Here is a 20840-nt window from a genome sequence, read left to right on the forward strand (position 1 = left end):
TGCGTGCCCCGGATCCGCCAGTTTCTTCCGGGGTGGCGACCACAGGTCACAGAGGTCCTCAATCTAAAGATGGCGGCTTCAGCAGCGAGGGGCGCTGTGGTGCTGCGTACCAGGATTGGCCGGCGGGTGGCTTTTGTCAGAAAAATTCCCTGGACTGCGGCCTCGAGTGAGTGATGGAAACGTATTAGGGACGTAAGTTTTAGGTACAAGCGGTCTTCGAAAGCCCTGCTTTCGGCTGAACACTTAAATCGGCGTGGTGGCTGGATTAAGAGCTGTGGCTCCTGAGCAAGCCAGTGAGCAGAAATAAATAAATAATAGATAAATAGATAAATAAATAAAATATATCAATATCTATCTATATAATCTATCAATCTATATATATCAATATATCAATGTAAAATATATATCTCTATATATCTATATATCATATTTATATCAAACTATATATCAATATGTATCATATAGTATATATAATATAATATTATAATTTGCAATGAGTCGTTCAGGGATGCCACTGAGTTTTTGCGGCACGTATTCACGGCCTCCTGCCTTTCAGAGTGATTCGGTGGAACGGTTCGTTACTTGCAAACTTTAAGATGGACGATTTAGAAGGGGTTATTTTGACTGCGGTGTGGAGGATGGATTCAAACTGGCAAGACCGAAGGCGAGGAGACGCGTTAAAAGGCAGTTTCAGTAATTTAGTCCAAAGACGAGGACCTGAAGTAGGATAGTGGTGGAAAGGGGGTCATATCCACTTATGTTAAAATCCACGGCTTTTCGCGATGGCTTGAATAGGGGAAAGAGTGCGGAATGAGGGAAGGGGAAGAACGACTTTTTAGCGTTGGTTTTTAGCGTTGGTGATTAGAAGATAGGGGAGGCGGGTTTAAAGACGATGAAGAGTAACATTTAAATGTGTTGAGTTTGAGAAAAACCTGTGAGTTCTCCATCACGCAGTTGGACGGAGGAGATGTGTGTCATTGACTGAGAAGTGCCCCTTGAAGCCCTACGGCTTCGGTTAGAAGGCCACCTCGGCCCTTCAGTCGTTAGGTAACCCGACTTACAGGGGAGGCACTTGGGAAAAGGGCTCACACACGGTTTCATCTATGAAGCGAGGTCAGTAATACCTTCTTGATAGGATTTTTGATAAGATTAAATGAGTTTATATGTAAACCACAGACTTGTGCTAGACACAGAACGAGTACTCCATAAATGATTGTCATTTTCATGATTGCTATAATTGAAACTCGTGGGAGAGGCCTAGGCTGGAGATAGAGGGTTGGGAGTAACTAGTATTGAAGTCTCTCACCAGCTTTGATTTTCGTCAGTTGCAATTTTGAGAAAGGGTTTTTACACTTGCTTACCAAAAATTAAAAATCTATGGTCACTTTTGTAGGTATTCATGTGTCAGGTCATCTCCCTTAAACAAAGAAATGGAAATCGGATTGCTTACCTGTTTTTGTGGTTCAGGTGTGAGTAGTAGAGTGGATAATAGATTGATATGGGTCCCATCTTCTTAATTTGAAGCAGATGAATATAAAGCTTTGAAACAGTCTTCATTCATTCATTCATTCATTCATTCAGCAAATATTTAAGGAGTATCTGTGTGTGGTGGGCATTGTTTTTGGTGCTTACATCTGTTTTCCCATAATAGTTATAGGTAATTTGGCAAGAGAGCTACGTTCCAGAGCTTGTTTTGGAAGAGAATATTTTCTAGAACTTTTAATACATGGTTTAAAACATGCATATTTAACACTATTTTGTTTATTCTCCAGTAACATGTTCCATGAGGTCCTAATATTGCCAAATGGTTTGACCAACTGTTGGAGCTCTTCAGAAATTTAGTTCCTGTGGGTTGTTGAAGAATTACTAAGCATTTATTCATTCAGCAAGTATTGCGCTTCTGTGTATCAATTGCTTTTGACATAGTGGACTCATCACTTAGGAAGTTTATGATATAGTGGTGAAGGTGAGGAGACTTACAGCAGATACAGGCAGTTGTTGAGCCAGTGACATTTAGATGAACCAGGGAGAAATAACCTGGTAATATGAAGTATAAGCCAGTGAAAGTACAAGCACTGTAGTTCAGAAGAGATCATGTAATTTTTGAACTTTAAGATTATCTACTATGTATCTTACCTGCTATTATCTCACGGAGTAGTACATTGCCTTGTATTGCAGTAGAAGCCCAATAAAATAACATTCAGTGGATATATTTGGCCTGGGTCCTGAAGGAGAGTTATAATTTAGGCAGGAAGAGATAGGATTATTGACCTACCAAGGGGGAAGAACAACAGGTAAAGATGGGAACCCACAGAACAGATACATAGAATTTAATTTGCTTACTAGAGAGTCACTATGGGCCACCGATGGGTAATAAGGCAGGAAAGTAGGGTCATCTCAGCAAATTTTAGAGTGTTAACTATTTAACCTAGTATAAATTTTATGAAAGGCAAGTAAATTGAGCTTTTACTTGAAAATCTAGAATATGGCTATCAAGACACTGTATTTTAATTATCTGTCTTCTATGAGTTTCTCACAGGGATTATTATCCGTGCACCTAGTGCAGTAACTGTGATGATGATGCTCATTATCCGGTGGGAATGATTACTATAGTCAACTCAGCAATTTATTTGTGTATGCCCCTACCTTATCGTCTCCCCAAATCTCTGGTACATTGCAGTTTTATACAGATGGTTCCTGACTCAACAATGTTTTGATTTACAGTTTTTTGACTTTGCAGTGGTATAAAAGTGATATGTATTCCGAAGAAACTATACTTCAAATTTTTAATTTTGATTTTTTTCCATACTGCATAGTGTTATGCAGTATGATAGTCTCTTGTGATGCAAGGCAGCAGCATCAGCCATGTGCATGCAGCTCCCACTCAGCCATGTGATCATAAGGGTAAACAACTGATAGACTTACAGCCATTTTGTGCCCATGTAACCATTCTGGTTTTCATTTTTAGTAGCCAATAAATTACCTGAGAAATTCAACACTTTATTATGAAACAGGCTTTGTGTTATATGGTTTTGCCCAACTGTAGGCTAGTGTAAGTGTTCTGAGCATGTTTAAGGTAGGCTAGACTAAGCTATGATGTTCAGCGGGTTAGGTATATTAAATGCATTTTCGACTTAGGGTATTTTCAACTTATAATAGCTTTATCAGATGTAGCCCCATCATAACTTGAAAATCTGTAGTCAATACCATAGCTCCTTCCTAAATCTCAAGGCTTCAAGGAAATGCCAAGTAGTTCTATTCACAAAATTTGAGGACTCTACGTTCCCCTTTTGGTTTCTGGCTACAATCTAGGTTGGAGGATACAAAATACATTAATTACTTTTTTTTTTAAAGTAATCTCAAAAAAAAAAAAAAATCTCTATGCCTAATGTGGGGCTTGAACTCAGAACTCTGAAATCAAGAGTCACATCCTCTACCAGCTGAGCCAGCCAGGTGCTCCAAAATATATTAACTACTTTTAACATGTTTTCTTCTCCTATACAGGTGAGCTGAGAGAACACTTTGCACAGTTTGGCCATGTACGAAAGTGCACTGTACCTTTTGTGAGTATTATCTTTAAAAAAAAAAAAAAAGTTATCCCTTAATTATTGGATCCTCTAATTTTATCCTCGAATTCTCGACTTTTGTTAAAGCATACCAACTTATATGACTTTATTGGAGTGAAGCTGTTCAGAGTCTTTATTGATAAAATTGAGGGTGGTATCGATTAAAAAGTAAAAAAACCTTACCCTATGTAACAAATTACCACAAATGTAATGACTCAAATAAACACACATATATTATCTCACAGTTTTTACAGATGAGAAGTCGGCATAGCCTTGCTGGATCCTTTGCTCAGGGTCTCGCATAGCTTACAGTCTGGTATCAGCTGGGGCTTTGGTCTCATCAGAGGCTCAAAGGCTCACCTGGGAAAGATTGATTTTCAGGCTCTCTCAGGTTGTTGGCAGAAGTCATCTTTGAACTGGCAGACTGAGATATCTACTTTTTTGCTGGCTTTCAGCTTGTAGGGACTATGTGTAGTTCTGTGTTACCTGGCAGGTCTCCCAACATGGCAGCTTACTTCTTCAAAGAGGAGTAAGAGGAGTTTCTCTAGTCTGTTATCTTATAACAAAGTCACAAGAATGATATCCCATCACCTTCACTATATAACCTGGGCAGGGGAGCAACATACCATCAGTTTTGCTATTTTCTATTGGTCAGAAGTATGTCACAGGTTCCACATACAGAGGGGATTATACATAGTGGGACAACATGGTGGGACATGTGGAAATTATGGGACCATCTTAGAATTATACCTATTATAATAATAAGGACTTGATACTGGAGAATGATTTTATAATAAAACTAATTGGCAGAGGGGGGATCCCTGGGTGGCGCAGCAGTTTGGCGCCTGCCTTTGGCCCAGGGCACGATCCTGGAGACCCGGGATCGAATCCCACATCGGGCTCCCGGTGCATGGAGCCTGCTTCTCCCTCTGCCTATGTCTCTGCCTCTCTCTCTCTCTCTCTGTGACTATCATAAATAAATAAAAATTAAAAAAAAAAAACCTAATTGGCAGAGAATATCTATTTTAACTTTTATCCTTATTTAAGTGGAGTGTTTTTTTTTCTTTTAGTGTTTTTACATTTGTTATATTTTCTTTGCTAAGGAAGATATAAAAATCAGTTTATAAATTGTTCTACTTTATTTGAGCTTATTTTTCTGTAGGCTTTCTAGAATTACTGGGTTTTTGGGGGTGGGATGTGGGTGCACATGAAGTTTACACATGCTTCATTAAAACTGCCCCCTTTTTCCTCATGGCACAGAAAAGGCTATGGCAAAATAATAACCTAAAGTAATTAAAATTGTTAACTCTTGGTTTAATGTTAGCTGCCTTCCAGGGATCTAATAGATTACTCCTATCTAGTGCTAGTGAGAGTGTAGGGAAGCTGGTACTGAAATTGTTCAGAAATGTACTTCATTTCTGAAGGGTAATTTGGTAAAATTAAGAATTTATATTTGCTTTATCTAGCAATTCCATTTTTGGAATTTATTCTCCAGAAATGGTATGATAAAAAATGTTCAAAGCAGCCTTATTTAATAAGTGGAAAGAACCTAAATGTTCATTAATGGGATTAAATAGATATTAATTTATTGATACAATGGAGTTTTATACAGTAGATTAAAAGAATGAGGCACAACTATTACCCAAAAATGTTTCTATAAGTTTAAAAACTAATTTTATAAAGAGGATGAATTTTGTTTTTTTTGAAATTTCTATTTTTTTGAAAAGCATTAAAAAAAATTTCTCCAGGAACACCTGAGTGGCTCAGTCCGTTAAATGTCCTATTCTTGATCTCAGGGTGGTGAGTTCAAGCCACGCATTTAGCTCCACCCTAGACATGGAACCTACTTAAAAATTTCTTCAAAAATAGTAACACATTTTTCTTGATTGCCATTTGCTTCTTAAAAGTATAAACAAAATTATTCAAGACCTGGAGTTGGGACGCCTGGGTGGCTCAGTGGTTGAGCATCTACCTTTGGCCCAAGGCATGACCTGGGCCCCAGGATCGAGTGTCACATCGGGCTCCCTGCGTGGGGCCTGCTTCTCCCTCTGTCTGTGTCTCTGCCTCTCTCTGGGTCTCTCATGAATTAAAAAAAAAAAAAAAAAAAAAAAGACCTGGAGTTAACAGATCTTCAAAGAGAACTTTGACTCTTGGTAAAACTAAATATAACAGGAGAAAAGTTAGTTTCTGATTAACAAGTTCATATACTCATATTAGAAATCCAGGTTCCTATTTTTTTTTTTAAGATTTTATTTTATTTATTCATGAGAGACAGAAAGTGAGAGGCAGAGAGAGAAGCAGGCTCCATGCTGGGAGCCTGATGTGGGACTCGATCATTCCAGGACCTCTGGATCAGGACCTGAGCCAAAGGCAGACGTTCAACCGTTCAACTGCTGAGCCACCCAGGCGTCCCCAGGTTCCTATCTTAGATACATAGTACCTAAGTTTTTACAAACACAAATTTTTTAAGGGTTTTACTTATGGAAATGGCCATATGGAAGTAGAGGAGAAATTGTAGCTATCTGAGGTAAAGAGTGAATCACTGGGATGTTACCAGAAACTTTTCCTGCAGTCTAGGTTAATACTAAAGAATTTTAAGTATTAAAAAGTCACCTTTAAAATAGGAGGGCGGGCAGCCTGGGTGGCTCAGCGGTTTAGCGCCGCCTTCAGCCCAGAGCATGATCCTGGAGACCCAGGATCAAGTCCCATGTCGGGTTCCCTGCATGGAGCCTGCTTCTCCCTCTGCCTGTGTCTCTGCCTCTCTCTGTGTGTGTGTATCTCATGAATAAATAAATAAAATCTTAAAAAAAAAAATAGGGCAATTTCTGAAAATTTGGTTTGGGGGGTGGTGCACAGCATAACTTTGTAACAAGATTGACCATGTATACTGAGTGAATGGACATCTTTGTATCTGTTTAAATAGTAGGGCTGGTGGTGTGGGTTAGAATCATCTCCACATGTGCTAATGTATAGGTTGAAGGATAAGCACTCTGCTTTTTACGCAAAGGGAAGTAGTGTTACTATTAAGTCGAGCTAGGTAAGTAAGGGTTATATATATATTTTTTACTATTTTTCATTAGGAGTATGTGATTATAATGGTAGTGGTGGTGATGAGTAATTGGTCTCCAAAATTACCAGAAATGAACTAGGTTTTGAGGCTTAAGTTTTTAGTTCCTATAAGTGAAGAAGTTAGAAACAGAGTATTTCTTTATGTGATCAAAATATCCCATGATTATCATTGTTAGTGTAGTTTGTATCTTGCATGACAGAAACATTACTACCATATCTTACTTCCTCCAATGGCAGCAGAAAAGCAGAATGTTAAGATTAACAAAGGAGTTAAGCCTTTGGTAACTAGGAGGGTAAGCCTGTATTAAAGCAAAGTTTTTGATGTTTATTGAAATGTCAGTTATCCCATTTTGGCAGATAAAGTTGGTAGCTTGATTTCTAACTCATGGAAACTTCCATGTTGATGTTAATCTTTTCTAAATTTTGAATTTTTAGGACAAAGAGACAGGATTTCATAGAGGTATGGGTTGGGTTCATTTTTCTTCAGAAGAAGATCTTCAGAATGCACTACAACAAGAAAAGCATATTATTGATGGTGTAAAGGTAATTATTTTTCTGTATATTATCACAGGCTTTCTGTATATCAGTAGGTCAGAAGTGTCGAATGACAAGGACTTTGGGAAATTTGTAACTGAGGTTCCCTTAATATTGGTTAAAGAATGGTGGTGGTGATAGAGTGCCTGTTCTAAAATGTCTGGGGAGGGTAGTTTAGGAAGACCCTTTAATGATTAGCAATCTAACACAACAGTGGCAACAGCAGTCTACTTGCAAGGTAGGGAGAGGGGTCGAAACCTGGCTTTTCCACTTTCCGTGCAACCTTTGGTTAAACTCATTTGATTTAGTCTTCAGAACGGGGAACAAATAACATTCTTTTGACCTATTGGTGTTGACTCCCTTATAAAAAGGCAGCCTAAACGGGGCAGTTTTCAGTTGTAATGTTTTTGTAGATACTGTCATTCCTTACAATGCTTACTTGATTTTTCTTTTCTTTTTTTTAGCTCCACATTCAAGCTCGGCGACCAAAAGTTTTGCAAGGGGGTCAAACATCTGATGAAGAGAAAGATATTTGAGACTATTTCTACCTAGTAAATAAAGTAAAAAAATTAAAAATTTTGTCTAAATGTTTTTATTTGAAACAAATAGTTGCACCGAGCAAGAGCTTACTTCCCCACTCCAAATTAAAACAGAGTGTAATAGGGGCAAACGTCAGGATAGTTCCAGTACGTGAACATCCTTCTACTCACTGTGGCTGGGGCAACTTTATTCATCAGCAGTCATTCTTACACAAAATATTAACCCCAAAGTACTAATGTCACACAAAAGGAAGTGGTCTTAGTTTCATGTGTGGGGCTGTATGTTCTATAAATGCCAAAAGGTAGGAGAAGCACAAACACAACCCACTCTTTAAAAAAAACTAAATAGTTCAAAGAATTTTCCATCCCCCCCTTATTCCCATAATAAAAAGTAGTGCTGGGTTCTGACACCCAGATTTGGTTTTTATCCTGGCCATTTACAAAGTATTTCCCCATCTGACTTGCATCATTAGGGTTATCGATAAAAGTTCATTCATTTTGAAGAGAGGTGCATCTACTCCTTCCTCCTCTTCTTGCCTTCATGCTCATGTTCCTTGGGGCGGCTGCTGTCTGAGGGTCTTTTAGAGCCACCGTGCTGTTTGGCCTCTTCCAAAAACTTGTCCAAACCAAAAGGATCTTCCTCAAACTGAACTGGTCCTTCTCGGCCTCTTTGCCTACGGTCTGAACCAGAAAACTCCTTATCGGGAACAAATCTAGAGGAAAAAGAGAAAGGACTATGAACTACTTTGTTTTCACTAGTGCAAACAATGAAACTGAGCTGTCTGCTTTAGTACCTGTTGGTCTTTATTCTGGCTTCTAGGTCATCACCATACATGTCCTTGTCCAGATTTTTACTGGGCCTGTAAATATTCTGGGCCATATCTTTACCACCTCTCCAGGCTTGATCATAAACATTGTAAATTTCATCTTCTCCACCTGCAAAACCACTGTCCATACCCTGTGGGAAAAGGACATTAAATAAAAATGTATTATTAAAAGTTGGATCTGATTACATTCATGTAATCATTTATAGCTCACATTTTCAGCAATCTGAACTGCAAATTAAAAAGATCTTCATAAAAACTCACAAAGTCCATAAACTTTTATTCTTATCACCTTTGGTCCTTAGATTAAGTAAAGGGGTAATTAACAAGTTTGACAATTTTAGTGAAGTTATTAAAATTGCAGGACAGTATAAGCAGGTACTTGGCAATTTCTGTTGGACAATGGCAAGAAGATAGAACTGTAAAGCATGTACCTGATGTCATTTATTAAGTTCATAACATAGTAAGTTCTATGCCTAACATGGAGCTTGAACCACAACCCCAAGATCAAGAGGTGTACACTGTACTGACAGTATCTCATGTCATTTAGAATAATAGTGTTATATATCTTAACTCCCTGAAAACATCATTATTATAGCATGAGACAATAAGGCTCTTAATGAAAATCCCAAGTCAACAACAAACTTGTTTAATATATTTGGGTGGTTCCTTAATAAAGGGATGTGCTTTTTTAGGAAAAATTTATATTATAGCTTTGAAAAAATTTAAGCTTGTAAGAGGTGACTGTCATAAATATTTACTTTTGTGGAATTTTCACGCCTAACCTTAGGCTGCTAATATTGCATATATATACCGTACCACTGTATATATAGCATTGAAGAACACAACCTTTGAAAACAAATGTTTGAATCTTCTACCAATTTCTAGCTAAACCTCTATGTATCTCAATTTTCTCATATACAAATAGAGATGATAATAAATAGTATGACTTCATAAGGTCTATATAAGGATTAAGTGAGATAATGAAAGTGAGAGACTTTAGAACCCTGCCAAGAATGTAAAAAAGTACATTCTACCTTCCAATCTTAAGGCCTTCAAGTCATAATAAATATTTCCCCTCTGTATCCCAGTAGAACTTTTTATACTTTATCATTATTGCAGTCTGCCTTGTCCTTATTTATACACATGTCTTTTCCAGTAGACTTGAAGGCTCCTTCACAGCAAAAGTACATCTATCTTTGATCTCACTGTCTTATGCATAGTACGCAATCAATGTTGGGTGGATTAACACATAAAAGCACTTTTTCAGGCCTAATGTGTCCTAGCTAGTTCATAACAATAGGTACTTGAAATCAGATTTCCTGACAAACTAGTCTAGCACTTAAATTTAGTTTTACAGCTTCATCTTTTAAAGATCTCAAGTTATGTTTCTTTAGCATTACATTTTTTTTTCAAAGATTAACAAGAAACCCAAGAGATACTTTTGTAGGACACTGGCTCTACCTTATAAATAAGACTTATATACCCAAATCAAATTTTGTCACATATTTCTTTCATTTTCTAATAGTGTCTTAAATTTTAGCCAACTGTAAGAGGTCAAAATCAGAACTGTTTACCCTTAGATATGACGAAATAAGATAAAATGGTTCTGTAAGTTACATCACACAACTTCTAATTTTTCCCTCTCATGCCAGCATATTTTAGGCTGATCCAAATCTATGGTATGTGAATTTTCTTTTCCCTGAGGATTAAATCACATTAACTAAGACCTGCTATTTCTAAACTCCTTATACCTTCGACTGGTTGAAGAGCCTTTGGTCATACTGAACTTCATTGGACGTCCGCGGATTGGGCACACCAAGAGCAATGACTTCACTGATATCTCGATTTTCATTTCTCTGTAGTTTTGACCTGTTTCAAAATACAATATCACTAACTGAAAACTCTTCACAGACAAGCCGAATTTCAATTTAAATACAACCAATCTTAGAAGCAAAGTTAATGAATATGTCCTGTTCATATCTTGTGAACATATATTCCTTGATAATGCATAATCAGGCTGGTAGTCCTTACAGCATCTCAGAGACAGAATTATTAGAAGAGGTGGGGTTTTACAATCAGGCCTTCCTGTTAGCTGAAAAGAACTGTCAAGAGACTCACTCTTGACATGAAGTTTTTAATATAAGCAATCACCTTACAGAAAGAGCATGCTGAGATATGAAATTGCTACGGTCTGTATTTGCTATTACATGATGGTTGCGGGGGGAGGGAATGGATGCAAATTAGACGTATATGAATCACTTTCAATAAGCCAAATTCTGTTCTTTACCTAAACCACATTTAGTAATTTTACCCTATTAGAATTTTGAGGAAAACATGTCAATGACTGAATTACTCAGTATGATTTTCAATATTCAGATTATCTTAATTCCCCTGCTGTTTCAGTATGTATGCAATCTACATCGCAGTGAAACCATGGTAACTGTCATCATTTATTTTACCAGAAACCCAGGTCTTAAAATATTTTCTATAGACGACCAGATTTTCATCGAATCACAAATTTACAGCTTTTCTAAATTATCAATTCTCATAACCACTTTACTAGTTTTAAGGGCCCAATTTATCTACAGAGCCATTTTGACTTTTACAGCTTAGGAATTTCAGACCATTAGTATCTTTAATTGTGCACTTTCACATTTCATTCCTCTCTCTTCTACACTGCACATTTACCTACAATTCTAAATTCAGATTTTCTGCTTCTCCATGGTTTCACTTATCCAGGGAGATGAGCTATGCCATTAAAAAACAATACTGGCAGGAATCTTCTTTTTCAATGTTTAAGACATAACTTGAAAAAATGGATTGTATCAGCCACCAAAGTGATGAGAAAGAAAATGTTTTATATTTGCATTTAACACTCACTCAGAATTCAGCGCTCAGCCTTTGGTGAAGCATAAACTTTACCAATCCCTACTTTAGTGTGAGTCCCCATACATGTATTTTGTTTGTTCCAAGCAGGCCTGTACTTATTAGCAGTGCTTTGTTAATATTCTCAAATAATTTTATAAGCTTTGTCTTTCTGAATTTTAAGAGAACTACTTATGAGAAGAGGCCAATTCTCACTTCTCACAAAACCTGCTCTCCTCCTCCACTGTACTTGGGACAGCCCTCTGCATATAAGAGGATCTCAATGCAGGTACAGAAGCTTCTTCCCTGTCTAGAGGAATACGCACATAATCAGTTTGTCCTACCACTTGAAATAGGAAAGAACAGACCAGAACAAGCCTACCTACTGCCTTCTTTTCATAAACAAGATCTGAATTCCCTTTTCTATATTCCTATCATTCGCAATCTAGCTGACTCTACAAGGTGATGAGAAAGGATTTCTTCCAGGGAGTTAATTCTTCTGCTAAGAAAAAATAAGTAGTTTAGTGTAGGAAAGTAAGTGCTGATTTAGTAGATTATCAAATTAAGAGAGGAAAGGGAGAGAAGCAAAACTGGTCCCAGTGGACTAAACCTCTTCTCAAAAGGATTCACAGAGCCACTCCTCACAATTTGTATTTATCTCAAATAGCACCTACCGCTTATCAGGAGCTGCCCTGGAAAGATTCCGGTCGTGTTGTCTCTCTTTTCGCCTGTCATGCCGGATTTCATCCCTCTCACGTGCCTCCCCATCCTCTGTGTAAACAGAGTTGAAAATTCCTCATCACTATATTACACATTAATATTTAGAATGAAAATATTCTTTAACCATGACCGATAATTCCATAAATTTCTTTATAGTCACATTCAGCCCTTTTAACTCACTTGCAATTAACTTAAATCCAACAGTATTGGTTTAATTTTTGAATATGAATTCCAGAATCATGCATGCAGCTCAAATGTTTAGAGGTAAAGTATACTGATGACTTTGACTTTGCAATGCATCAAAACTGTAAGGTGGATAGAGAGATTAGCAGATAGGTGATAAAATAAATTTAACAATGTCAATTGTTTTTTTGTTTTTTTAAGATTTTATTTATTCATGACAGAGAGAAAGAGAGAGGCAGAGGCACAGGCAGAGGGAGAAACAGGCTCCATGCAGGGAGTCCGATGTGGGACTCATCCTGGGACTCCAGGATCACACCCTGGGCTGAAGGTAGATGCCCAACTGCTGAGCTACTCAGGCATCCCTAGCAATGTCAATTGTTAAAAGAAAAGTTAATCTAGGTGGTGGAATCTAGTAGAATCTGGGTGGTGGTGGAGATAGAAAGGTGTTCCTTGTATAATTTTTTCAACTTTTTGGTGTGTAATGGTCATATTAAAATTTCAGGAAAAAATTATGTGTAAATTTACCCTTATATTTTCAAAGACCAAATGAATAAAGAACCTTTTGCTGGTGGTACACAGGGACTGGTTACATCTTGATCTCTACCTATTGTGTTTATGTCTATCTTCATTTTCTCTTCTCTCTCCAATCTGAAGGGACACAGCTTTGGAGCCAGCTTGTCTGGATTCAAATCCTGTTCCTATGACAGATTAGCCATGTGACCTTGTGCAGGTTACCCAACCACTCTGAGCCTTAGTCTCCTCTGAAAAACTGACAATCCTAGAACCACTGTGAGGGGTTACTAGAGGGATTACATAAGGCAATACATGTAAAGTGCTCAGAGTGGTGTCTTTCATAATAAGTACTCAATAAACATTAGTTCTTTTTACTATCTGGCAACACATTTTTCAGAATTTTACCTAATTCCTCAAGAGCCATTCTGTATTTTTGTTTTTTTTTTTTTCTTACCAGTGTAGAGACTAAGATATAGGGAAATCTTACTTCTAATTACCATCAGTGGCTAAGTGTATGTACAATAGGCAGGTTTTTATAACTTGCCTCATTAAGTCATTTATGTATGATTCAAGGATATGGATCACTACTTCTAATCCTGGTTACCTCCCTATAGCTGAACTCTGGACTCCTCTAACCAAATGCCTACTTGATACCTCCACCTTAAACCTAACTAAACTCCTAATCTTTTCCTCCCAAACTGCTTCCCCTGCAATCTTCCCACTATTAGTAAATAGCAACTTAATGCCTCCTAATTGCTCATGTCAAAAGTCCTGGAGTTAAAAAAGAAAGTTCTGGAGTCATCCTTGACTCTTTTTTTTCATACCTCTACCTAATCCATAAGCAAATTTTGTCAGCTCTCCCTGCAAAATACATCTGTATTTGGCAGTGTTTTCCCTGCCTCTCTTATTATCATCTCTCATCTGGATTACTGCACTAGCCCTCCAAATGACTTCCCTACTCCCCCACATGCCCACTTCACAGCCTGCTCATGTATGGTAGATCATGTTGTTCTGCTTAACTCTTCAACTTCTTCCCTTGTTATTTGAAATAAAAGCCACCTCCTTAAATGGCTAAAAGACCACACATGATCTGGCTACTACCTTTCCTATTTACTCTATTTTGATACCTTGTCTCCTACTACTTAGCTTTCTTGCTCCAATCTGGCTGTACTGGCCTCCCTGCTTTTCCTTTAACATACCAAGAGTACTCCCAACTCAGGGCCCTTGCACTTGCTGTTCCTTCTATCTGGGATGCTCTTCAAAACCCTAGATATCTATAAGGCTCAATTCCTTACTTCACTTTTTGTGCTAATGTTACCATCTCAGAAGTAAGGTTCATCTTGACCCTCTCCTGGCACTTTTGTCCCTTTTTCTTGTTTTATTTGTCTCCATAGCAATTATTACTATACTATTATTATTAATCATCTAGTAATGATAATTAACTTTTTTGGTCTCTCTACACTCACTAGAATGTTTATTGCCATACCTCCAACAACAGAAATCCTTATGTCTAGAAGAGAACCTTGGGCAGTTCTGGTGGCTCAGCAGTTTAGCGCCACCTTTGGCCCAGGGTCTGATCCTGGAGACCTGGGATCGAGTCCCATGTCGGGCACCCTGCATGGAGCCTGCTTCTCCTTCTGCCTGTGTCTCTGCCTCCCTCCCTCCCTCCCTCTCTCTCTCTCTCTCTCCCCCTCTATGGAGCCTACTTCTTCCTCTGCCTGTGTCTCTGCCTCTCTCTCTGTCTCTCATGAATAAATAAATAAATAAATAAAATCTTAAAAAAAAAAAAAAAGAGAACCTTATATATAGTAGGTGCTCAATATGAGTTGAATGAATAATTGTACTAGTCTAGGATTTATTAATGAAAAAAAAAAAAACAACCCTCACAGTTTTCTTGAATTAGAATTACTCTTTTAAATGAATTACTAAAGTAGCGTAGACCACTAAATAAAGCCAGAGGAAAAATACTAGCAGATTTAATGATTATAGGTGTATTAGCCTATAAAATAGAAAAACTGGATTATTTTACTATGTGGGGGAGCTGAATTATTCAGTTGGGGATCTCAATTTTCTATTTTTTTTAAAAGATTTTATTTATTTTACTCATGAGAGAGACACACACAGAAAGAGAGAGAGAGAGAAAGAGAGAGAGAGAGAGAGAGAGAGGTAGAGACACAGGCAGAGGGAGAAGCAGGCTTCATGCCCGAGGGAGCCCAATGCGGGATTCAATCCAGGGTCTCCAGGACCAGGCTCTGGGCTGAAGGTGGCGCTAAACCACTGAGCCACCTGGGCTGCCCCTCAATTTTCTAAGTTTTAAGAAAATTAAAATGAGAGACAAATCAAGCCCATCATTTGAATGTGATTTTTAAATCTATTATTACTCTGAACCTTAAAAACGTCTAGTGTAGTCCCATACTTCCTTAAACATATAGTCTTTATTTTCTACTACTACAGCTCATTAATAGAAGTTATTCTTTCATTTTTATGTTATTTGTAAAACATTGGCATTTTCTTTTTCTTTTTAAAAGATTATATTTATTTATTCATGAGAGACACAAGAGAGGCAGAGGCCCAGACAGAGGGGGAAGCAGACTCCATGCAGGGAGCCCCATGTGGGACTTGATTCCGGGACTCCAGGATCATGCCCTGAGCTGAAGGCAGACACCTAACCGCTGAGCCACCAGGCATCCCAAAGACTTTTTAAAAAAATATTTTATTTATTTATTCATGAGCGACACAGAGACAGAGGCAGAGATATAGGTAGAGGGAGAAGCAGGCTCCCTGCAGGGAGCCTGATGCAGGACTCGATTCCAGGATCTTAGAAACCTCTACGTTTTCTTTATAGGTGTGTATTAATTTTATGTGCAGTAAAAACAACAGCGATTCTCTAAAATGAGGTATGTATTGTTTACAATGTAAATTCAACTTAGTAAAGAGAATGTCATACCTTTTTCCACATGAGTTTTAATCCCAGCTCTTCTCTCTCTAGCTTTCTGGGCCATTTCTCTAAGTTTCTCTTCATGTTTCTCCTTTTCTTTTTGTGCCATCTTTCTCTCTACTTGAGCACGCATTTCTACAGCTTCACGAGCCTGTTAGTAAGATTGAATGTTAAATAAGACACGACTAGGGGTAAGTTACAGCTATCATCCAACACTGTAACTAAAGTCTGGCTTGAAAGAGAAGTTATAAAGAATTTAGATTTGTTATTGCTGATTAAAACAAAGATTCTTGTCCACTAAAGAAACCTTGCCTGGAATACAATGCAAACTTAGATTTTCACTCTGGAAAATATTTTAGTGGCTGAAAGTATAGGTAGGACCCCAATCAATCTTATAAATCACTGTTTCACTAGTGCTTTCTCAGAAACAACCCAAAATATAAAAAGATTCCAGTAAAGAAATTTTCAATATCAGTAACATAGCATGTGTTCAAAATCAAGCAAGTCTATTCAAGATAAAGCCTTAGCAAGAAATGATTTTTATAAGGGTTCTTGCTATGATACAGGAGATATACTTCTCTATGCTTTAGATGCATGCCATAATGTATGTGAACTTCTAAGTCAGACATTAATAGTATTAATGCCATAATATTAAAAGACAACCAATATTATAACTATCATTTTCTATAGCATTCAAATATCAAAATGTTTATTTGCCCTTCTATGCTACCAACCTTTTGGGAGGCATCTATATTTAAAATAAATAAATCATGAAATCTAAAAACAGCAGTCGGCAATCTCCTTCAAAATGAGATCGGCCTAGCAAACCATCGTTCTAGAATGTGGAAGCTGGACTGCCAGTGGTAGGGTATGTGTGTAAGTCTACAAAGGCTAGACCAGGTATAGAACTGTAAATAGCACCTGCCACCTCTGGCACACATGCTGCAGGTGAGAGCCTCTCTGGGTACTGAGTACTGTAGCATAAATGGCAGTATCTTAGGTAAATCAAACCATCATGCTATATGGCTTAAAATTTACAGTGATATGTCAATTAAACTGGAATGAACAAACAATATCTTAGGTAACCAAAAATGGATTTACAAATTATCAAGAGCATTAAACCATTTAATTATAACAGACCAACCTTCCGATCAGCAATATAGAGGGCTTCGGCCAGCTTAGCAAAATTCTCATTGATGTGAACTGTCTGCAGGCCTCTTCCATCAGCAGCCAGACGTTTGTCTAATGGAATTGTATACCCCTGTGTGACAGCAGGCAGAAAATACCAGTCATAAAAGAGCAGCAATATATTCTTTAAAAACAGATTTAAATGTCCATTTTGACCACCACTGAACTGAAGTTTTTTTTCTTATATCTTTTTTCACAGTTATATAACAGCAGCAGCAGCTAACATGGAGGGCTTCCTATGGAGGCCAATTTAAAAGCACTTCACACTGTAGTCCCATTTCACCTTCACTGTGACTCTGGAAGGCTGATTAACACTGTGTTTCCGTTTCACAGATGCTGCTACTGAGGTAGGGAGCTTAGATAATGTCCCCAAGGGCACACAGTTAATAACAGATGAGCTAAAATTTAAACTTGGGTAGTGTGACGTTAGAGCCCAAGCTCTGAGCAAAATATTTTCGTGTTAATAATGAGTTATAATAAAAGGAAATCACTAGCAAATAGCTAGATAGCTGTTTTTCAAGTAATTTAACAGTCATATAAAAATGAAACAAGACACTAAGAGTACATAGAGGTAGTTTAATGTGCACTGTTTCAACTGAAATTTTGCATCCTATTTTCAATAACTCAAGGAATATGCTTGAACATCCAGGACATTTCAGGCTTAGCTTTATTTTTCCAGATTTTTGACTACATTCCCAAATGTTGACCTCTTGTCCATAGTCTTTATTCCCAATAAATGGGAGTGTTACAGAATCAGCTCAAGATATCACATAATTATATATAGGTTAATCAACCCAAACTGGATCATCCAATAATCTTTTTGTTTTGGTATGAGTACGTAACTTCCTTTAAGAAATAATTTATATTTAATCTACAAATTAAAGTAGTCTTCTTCACCAAAAAAAAAAATAGAATTACGAAACATGATTTGGAGGAAAAAGGAAATAGTGATTAGAAAATATATGTTTCATGGGTGCCTGGGTGGTTCAGTCAGTTAAGTGTCTTTTGGTTTTGGCTCAGGTCACGATCCCAAGGTCCTGGGATTGAGCCCTGAGGTGGGCTCCATGCTCAGTGCAGTCTGCTTGTCCCATTCCCTCTGTTCCTCCTCTCCCTTGAGGATGCACGTGCGTTATTTCAAATAAATAAATAAATAAGTAAATAAATAAATAAAATCTTAAAAAAAAAGGAAAAGAAAATATATTTTACATTGTTTTGCAGATTCTTTATGACACCCGGAAGCATTGATGCTTAGAGATCTATCTATCTATCTATCTATCTATCTATCTATCTATCTATCTAGGATTTAAATAGTTCACGCATATTGTTATAAACAGAAAAAAAATGTTTAAAAATTAAAAGACTGAATATATCCAAACATTTACTCTGTTTTGTCATATTATCATTTATACTGTTTTCTTTCAGAAATAGTTTTAGATATCAATTTCTAAATTTTCTAAAGAATACTATCATTCATTGATATGTTGTTACTCTATTCTATTCCTTTTCTATATGCTTCTTTTCTATAGTATTCATGTGACTGGCATACTAGGCTTCTATTACATTGAAAAAAAGAAAGTCACATAAGTTGGGTGTTCCTTTTTGAAAAACATTCAGTTAAGTGAGATGCTCAGGATTAGTGAAAGTTTCTGAGGCTGAAGCTCTTTCCTGTTTTCCAGTAGGTTCTAATAGTAGGAGACTGATTTTATGACAACTTAATTACCTTTGCATTTTTCCAGTTTGAAATACAAGGAGGAATCTTCCATTCTTGTTGCTCCTTCACAGTCATCTGAGTAGACAAAAGAATGGAAGGAGACACTTTTAGATTTGCAGTCCATCTAAAAACCATGTGCAATCTTTCCCTTCAAAGACAATTCAACAGACATTGACATATGAATAGATTTAGTCAAAGGCCAAAATTCCATTTGTTTGGTAGCTCTATATACTATGTTCCCATACCATGGTTTTTAGTAATAAATTTAATTTAAAAAACGGAAAATAATCTAGAAGTCATTTTTGATACTTATAAATGCTAATTAGTATTTTTCTGTATTTAAAGTGACATGAGGGGAGCCAGGGTGGCTCAGTCAGTTAAATGTCTGATTCTTGGTTTTGGCTCAGGTCACAATCTCAGGGTCATGGGACAGAGCCCAATTTGGGCTCTGTGCTAGCGGGGAGTCTGCTTGGGATTCTCTCTCTCTCTGCCCCTCCCCCCATTTACTCTCCAAAATAAATAGATAAATCTTTAAAAAAAATAAAGAATTGATCTATTAAAAAACAAAGTGATAAAACTTCTTTGAAGTGAAAAGTTGTTCTTTAAGTTGGATAATAAATCATACCTAAAAAATGTCATTCAGATTATCAGGGGCCTATTAGTCCTAGGTATTCAATTCCTATAACTATTGATAATATCTTGCTTGTCAAAGAGCAGACCCTGTTCATTCCATTAAGAGCAGGGGTCAGGCTAATAGCAAGAAAACTAATAGCTAACATTTTATATACATTCTCATAAGCACTCTGGAACTACACATTATAGTCCTGAGTGGGTCCCTATTTGAGCTTAAAAAACAAATTAAAAAATAGTTAAGTGTAGTAAAATGTACCTGTATATGCATCTAGGCTTTGTTCTGTGTGAGGTTTTTTTTTTAATAAAATTAGTAACTATGATAAAAAAAGATTAGCTAGACTACAGCAAAAACTACCTTTCGGCTAGGAGAATGCATGACAGGTGCAGGAGGAGAAGGTGGTCCTCGGGGAATTTTCTTATTAATCCTGAAGGATAAATCAAAGCACAACCAGAGTGTTATACATTTTTTTCCATTTTGGTTAATTTGTCTCAAATCTCTTCTTCCCATTTTTGTAAAGCTTCAAACATATACAAAAACAGAGTGTATAATGAATGCTCATCTATCACACATCACTCAGCTTCCACAACCGTTAAAACACAGCCAACCTTGTCACCATCACTACCCACCTCACCTCCACAATATCATTATCATTTCATAGAGTAATGTGCTTTTTTTTTTTTTGTTATAGTGAAAAAATTTAGATTTATAGCCAGCTGGACTCAGTTTAGATGATCCCAATTTTGCTGGCAACATCCAAAGCATCATAGTCAGGAGCCAGTCAAACATATGCTTTGTTCCCCTATCAGGCCTGATCAAGGTGTTGATCCTGGCCACATCAATGTCGTAGAGCTTCTTCACAGTCTGTTTGATCTGGTTCTTGTTGGCCTTGACATCTATGATGAACACAAGTGTGTTGTTGTCTTCTATTTTCTTCATGGCTGACTCAGTTGGGGAACCTGATGATGGCATAGGGATCAAGCTTGTTTCTCCTTAGAGTGCTCTTTCAAAAATACGTGGGCTGCCTTCAGAGACGTAGGGTCTTGGCTCATCAGAATGCAGCTGAAATGCAGATCTTTTTTTTTGTGACTGTGGATGCTTTTCAGCACTGCTTTCTGTGGCCTGTCACTACAGATTAGTTTGCATTTTCTAGTTTTTATAATTGGAGTCATACAGAATGTACTTGTTTTTGTCTGGTTTCTTTTACTCAGCATAATAATTTTGAGATTTATCCATGTTATTTCATGTATTAAAAGTTTATTTTTTATTAAGTTACTGTCAATTAATATTGTTTTAATTGTTTTAATATCAATATTATTCCATGTATAGATGTCCCACAATTTACTTATCCACTAACTTACTGATGGACATTGGAGATATTTTTCTCCTCTAATATCTTTTTTAAGAATAATGCTTTATTCTCATGGAGCCATCTACTTACTTGAATCTTGGAGGCTCCATTGGATCTTTCTGCATTTCTACCATCCGAATAACTCTCTGTTTAGCTCCAGAGTTGAAAGCCACTCCTTGCTGAGATGGTGTGTATCTGAAGAATG

General features: G+C 37.1%; 2 protein-coding genes across 2 annotated transcripts in view; one reads left to right on the plus strand and one right to left on the minus strand.

The window, feature by feature from the left end:
• Window positions 1–12: 12 nt before the first annotated feature.
• Window positions 13–7745, plus strand: SLIRP (SRA stem-loop interacting RNA binding protein). Its single transcript, XM_072839516.1, has 4 exons — window positions 13–166; window positions 3505–3563; window positions 7071–7178; window positions 7634–7745. Exons 1-4 carry the CDS (start codon window positions 70–72, stop codon window positions 7703–7705), a joined length of 336 nt encoding a protein of 111 aa, XP_072695617.1. The 5' UTR covers window positions 13–69; the 3' UTR covers window positions 7706–7745.
• Window positions 7746–20840, minus strand: part of SNW1 (SNW domain containing 1) — a 33673-nt gene continuing 20578 nt past the window's right edge. Inside the window, exons 6-14 of the mRNA XM_072839497.1 lie at window positions 20726–20830; window positions 19642–19711; window positions 18663–18728; window positions 16899–17015; window positions 15764–15905; window positions 12075–12171; window positions 10287–10404; window positions 8503–8666; window positions 7746–8421 (exon numbers count right to left, since the gene is read on the minus strand). Coding sequence (XP_072695598.1) covers window positions 8223–8421; window positions 8503–8666; window positions 10287–10404; window positions 12075–12171; window positions 15764–15905; window positions 16899–17015; window positions 18663–18728; window positions 19642–19711; window positions 20726–20830 — 1078 coding nt within the window. The 3' untranslated portion in view covers window positions 7746–8222. The remainder of the gene's footprint in view (window positions 8422–8502; window positions 8667–10286; window positions 10405–12074; window positions 12172–15763; window positions 15906–16898; window positions 17016–18662; window positions 18729–19641; window positions 19712–20725; window positions 20831–20840) is intronic.

Source organism: Canis lupus, chromosome 9 (assembly GCF_048164855.1).
Source record: "Canis lupus baileyi chromosome 9, mCanLup2.hap1, whole genome shotgun sequence".
In the NCBI taxonomy this organism is placed as follows: Eukaryota; Metazoa; Chordata; class Mammalia; order Carnivora; family Canidae; genus Canis; species Canis lupus.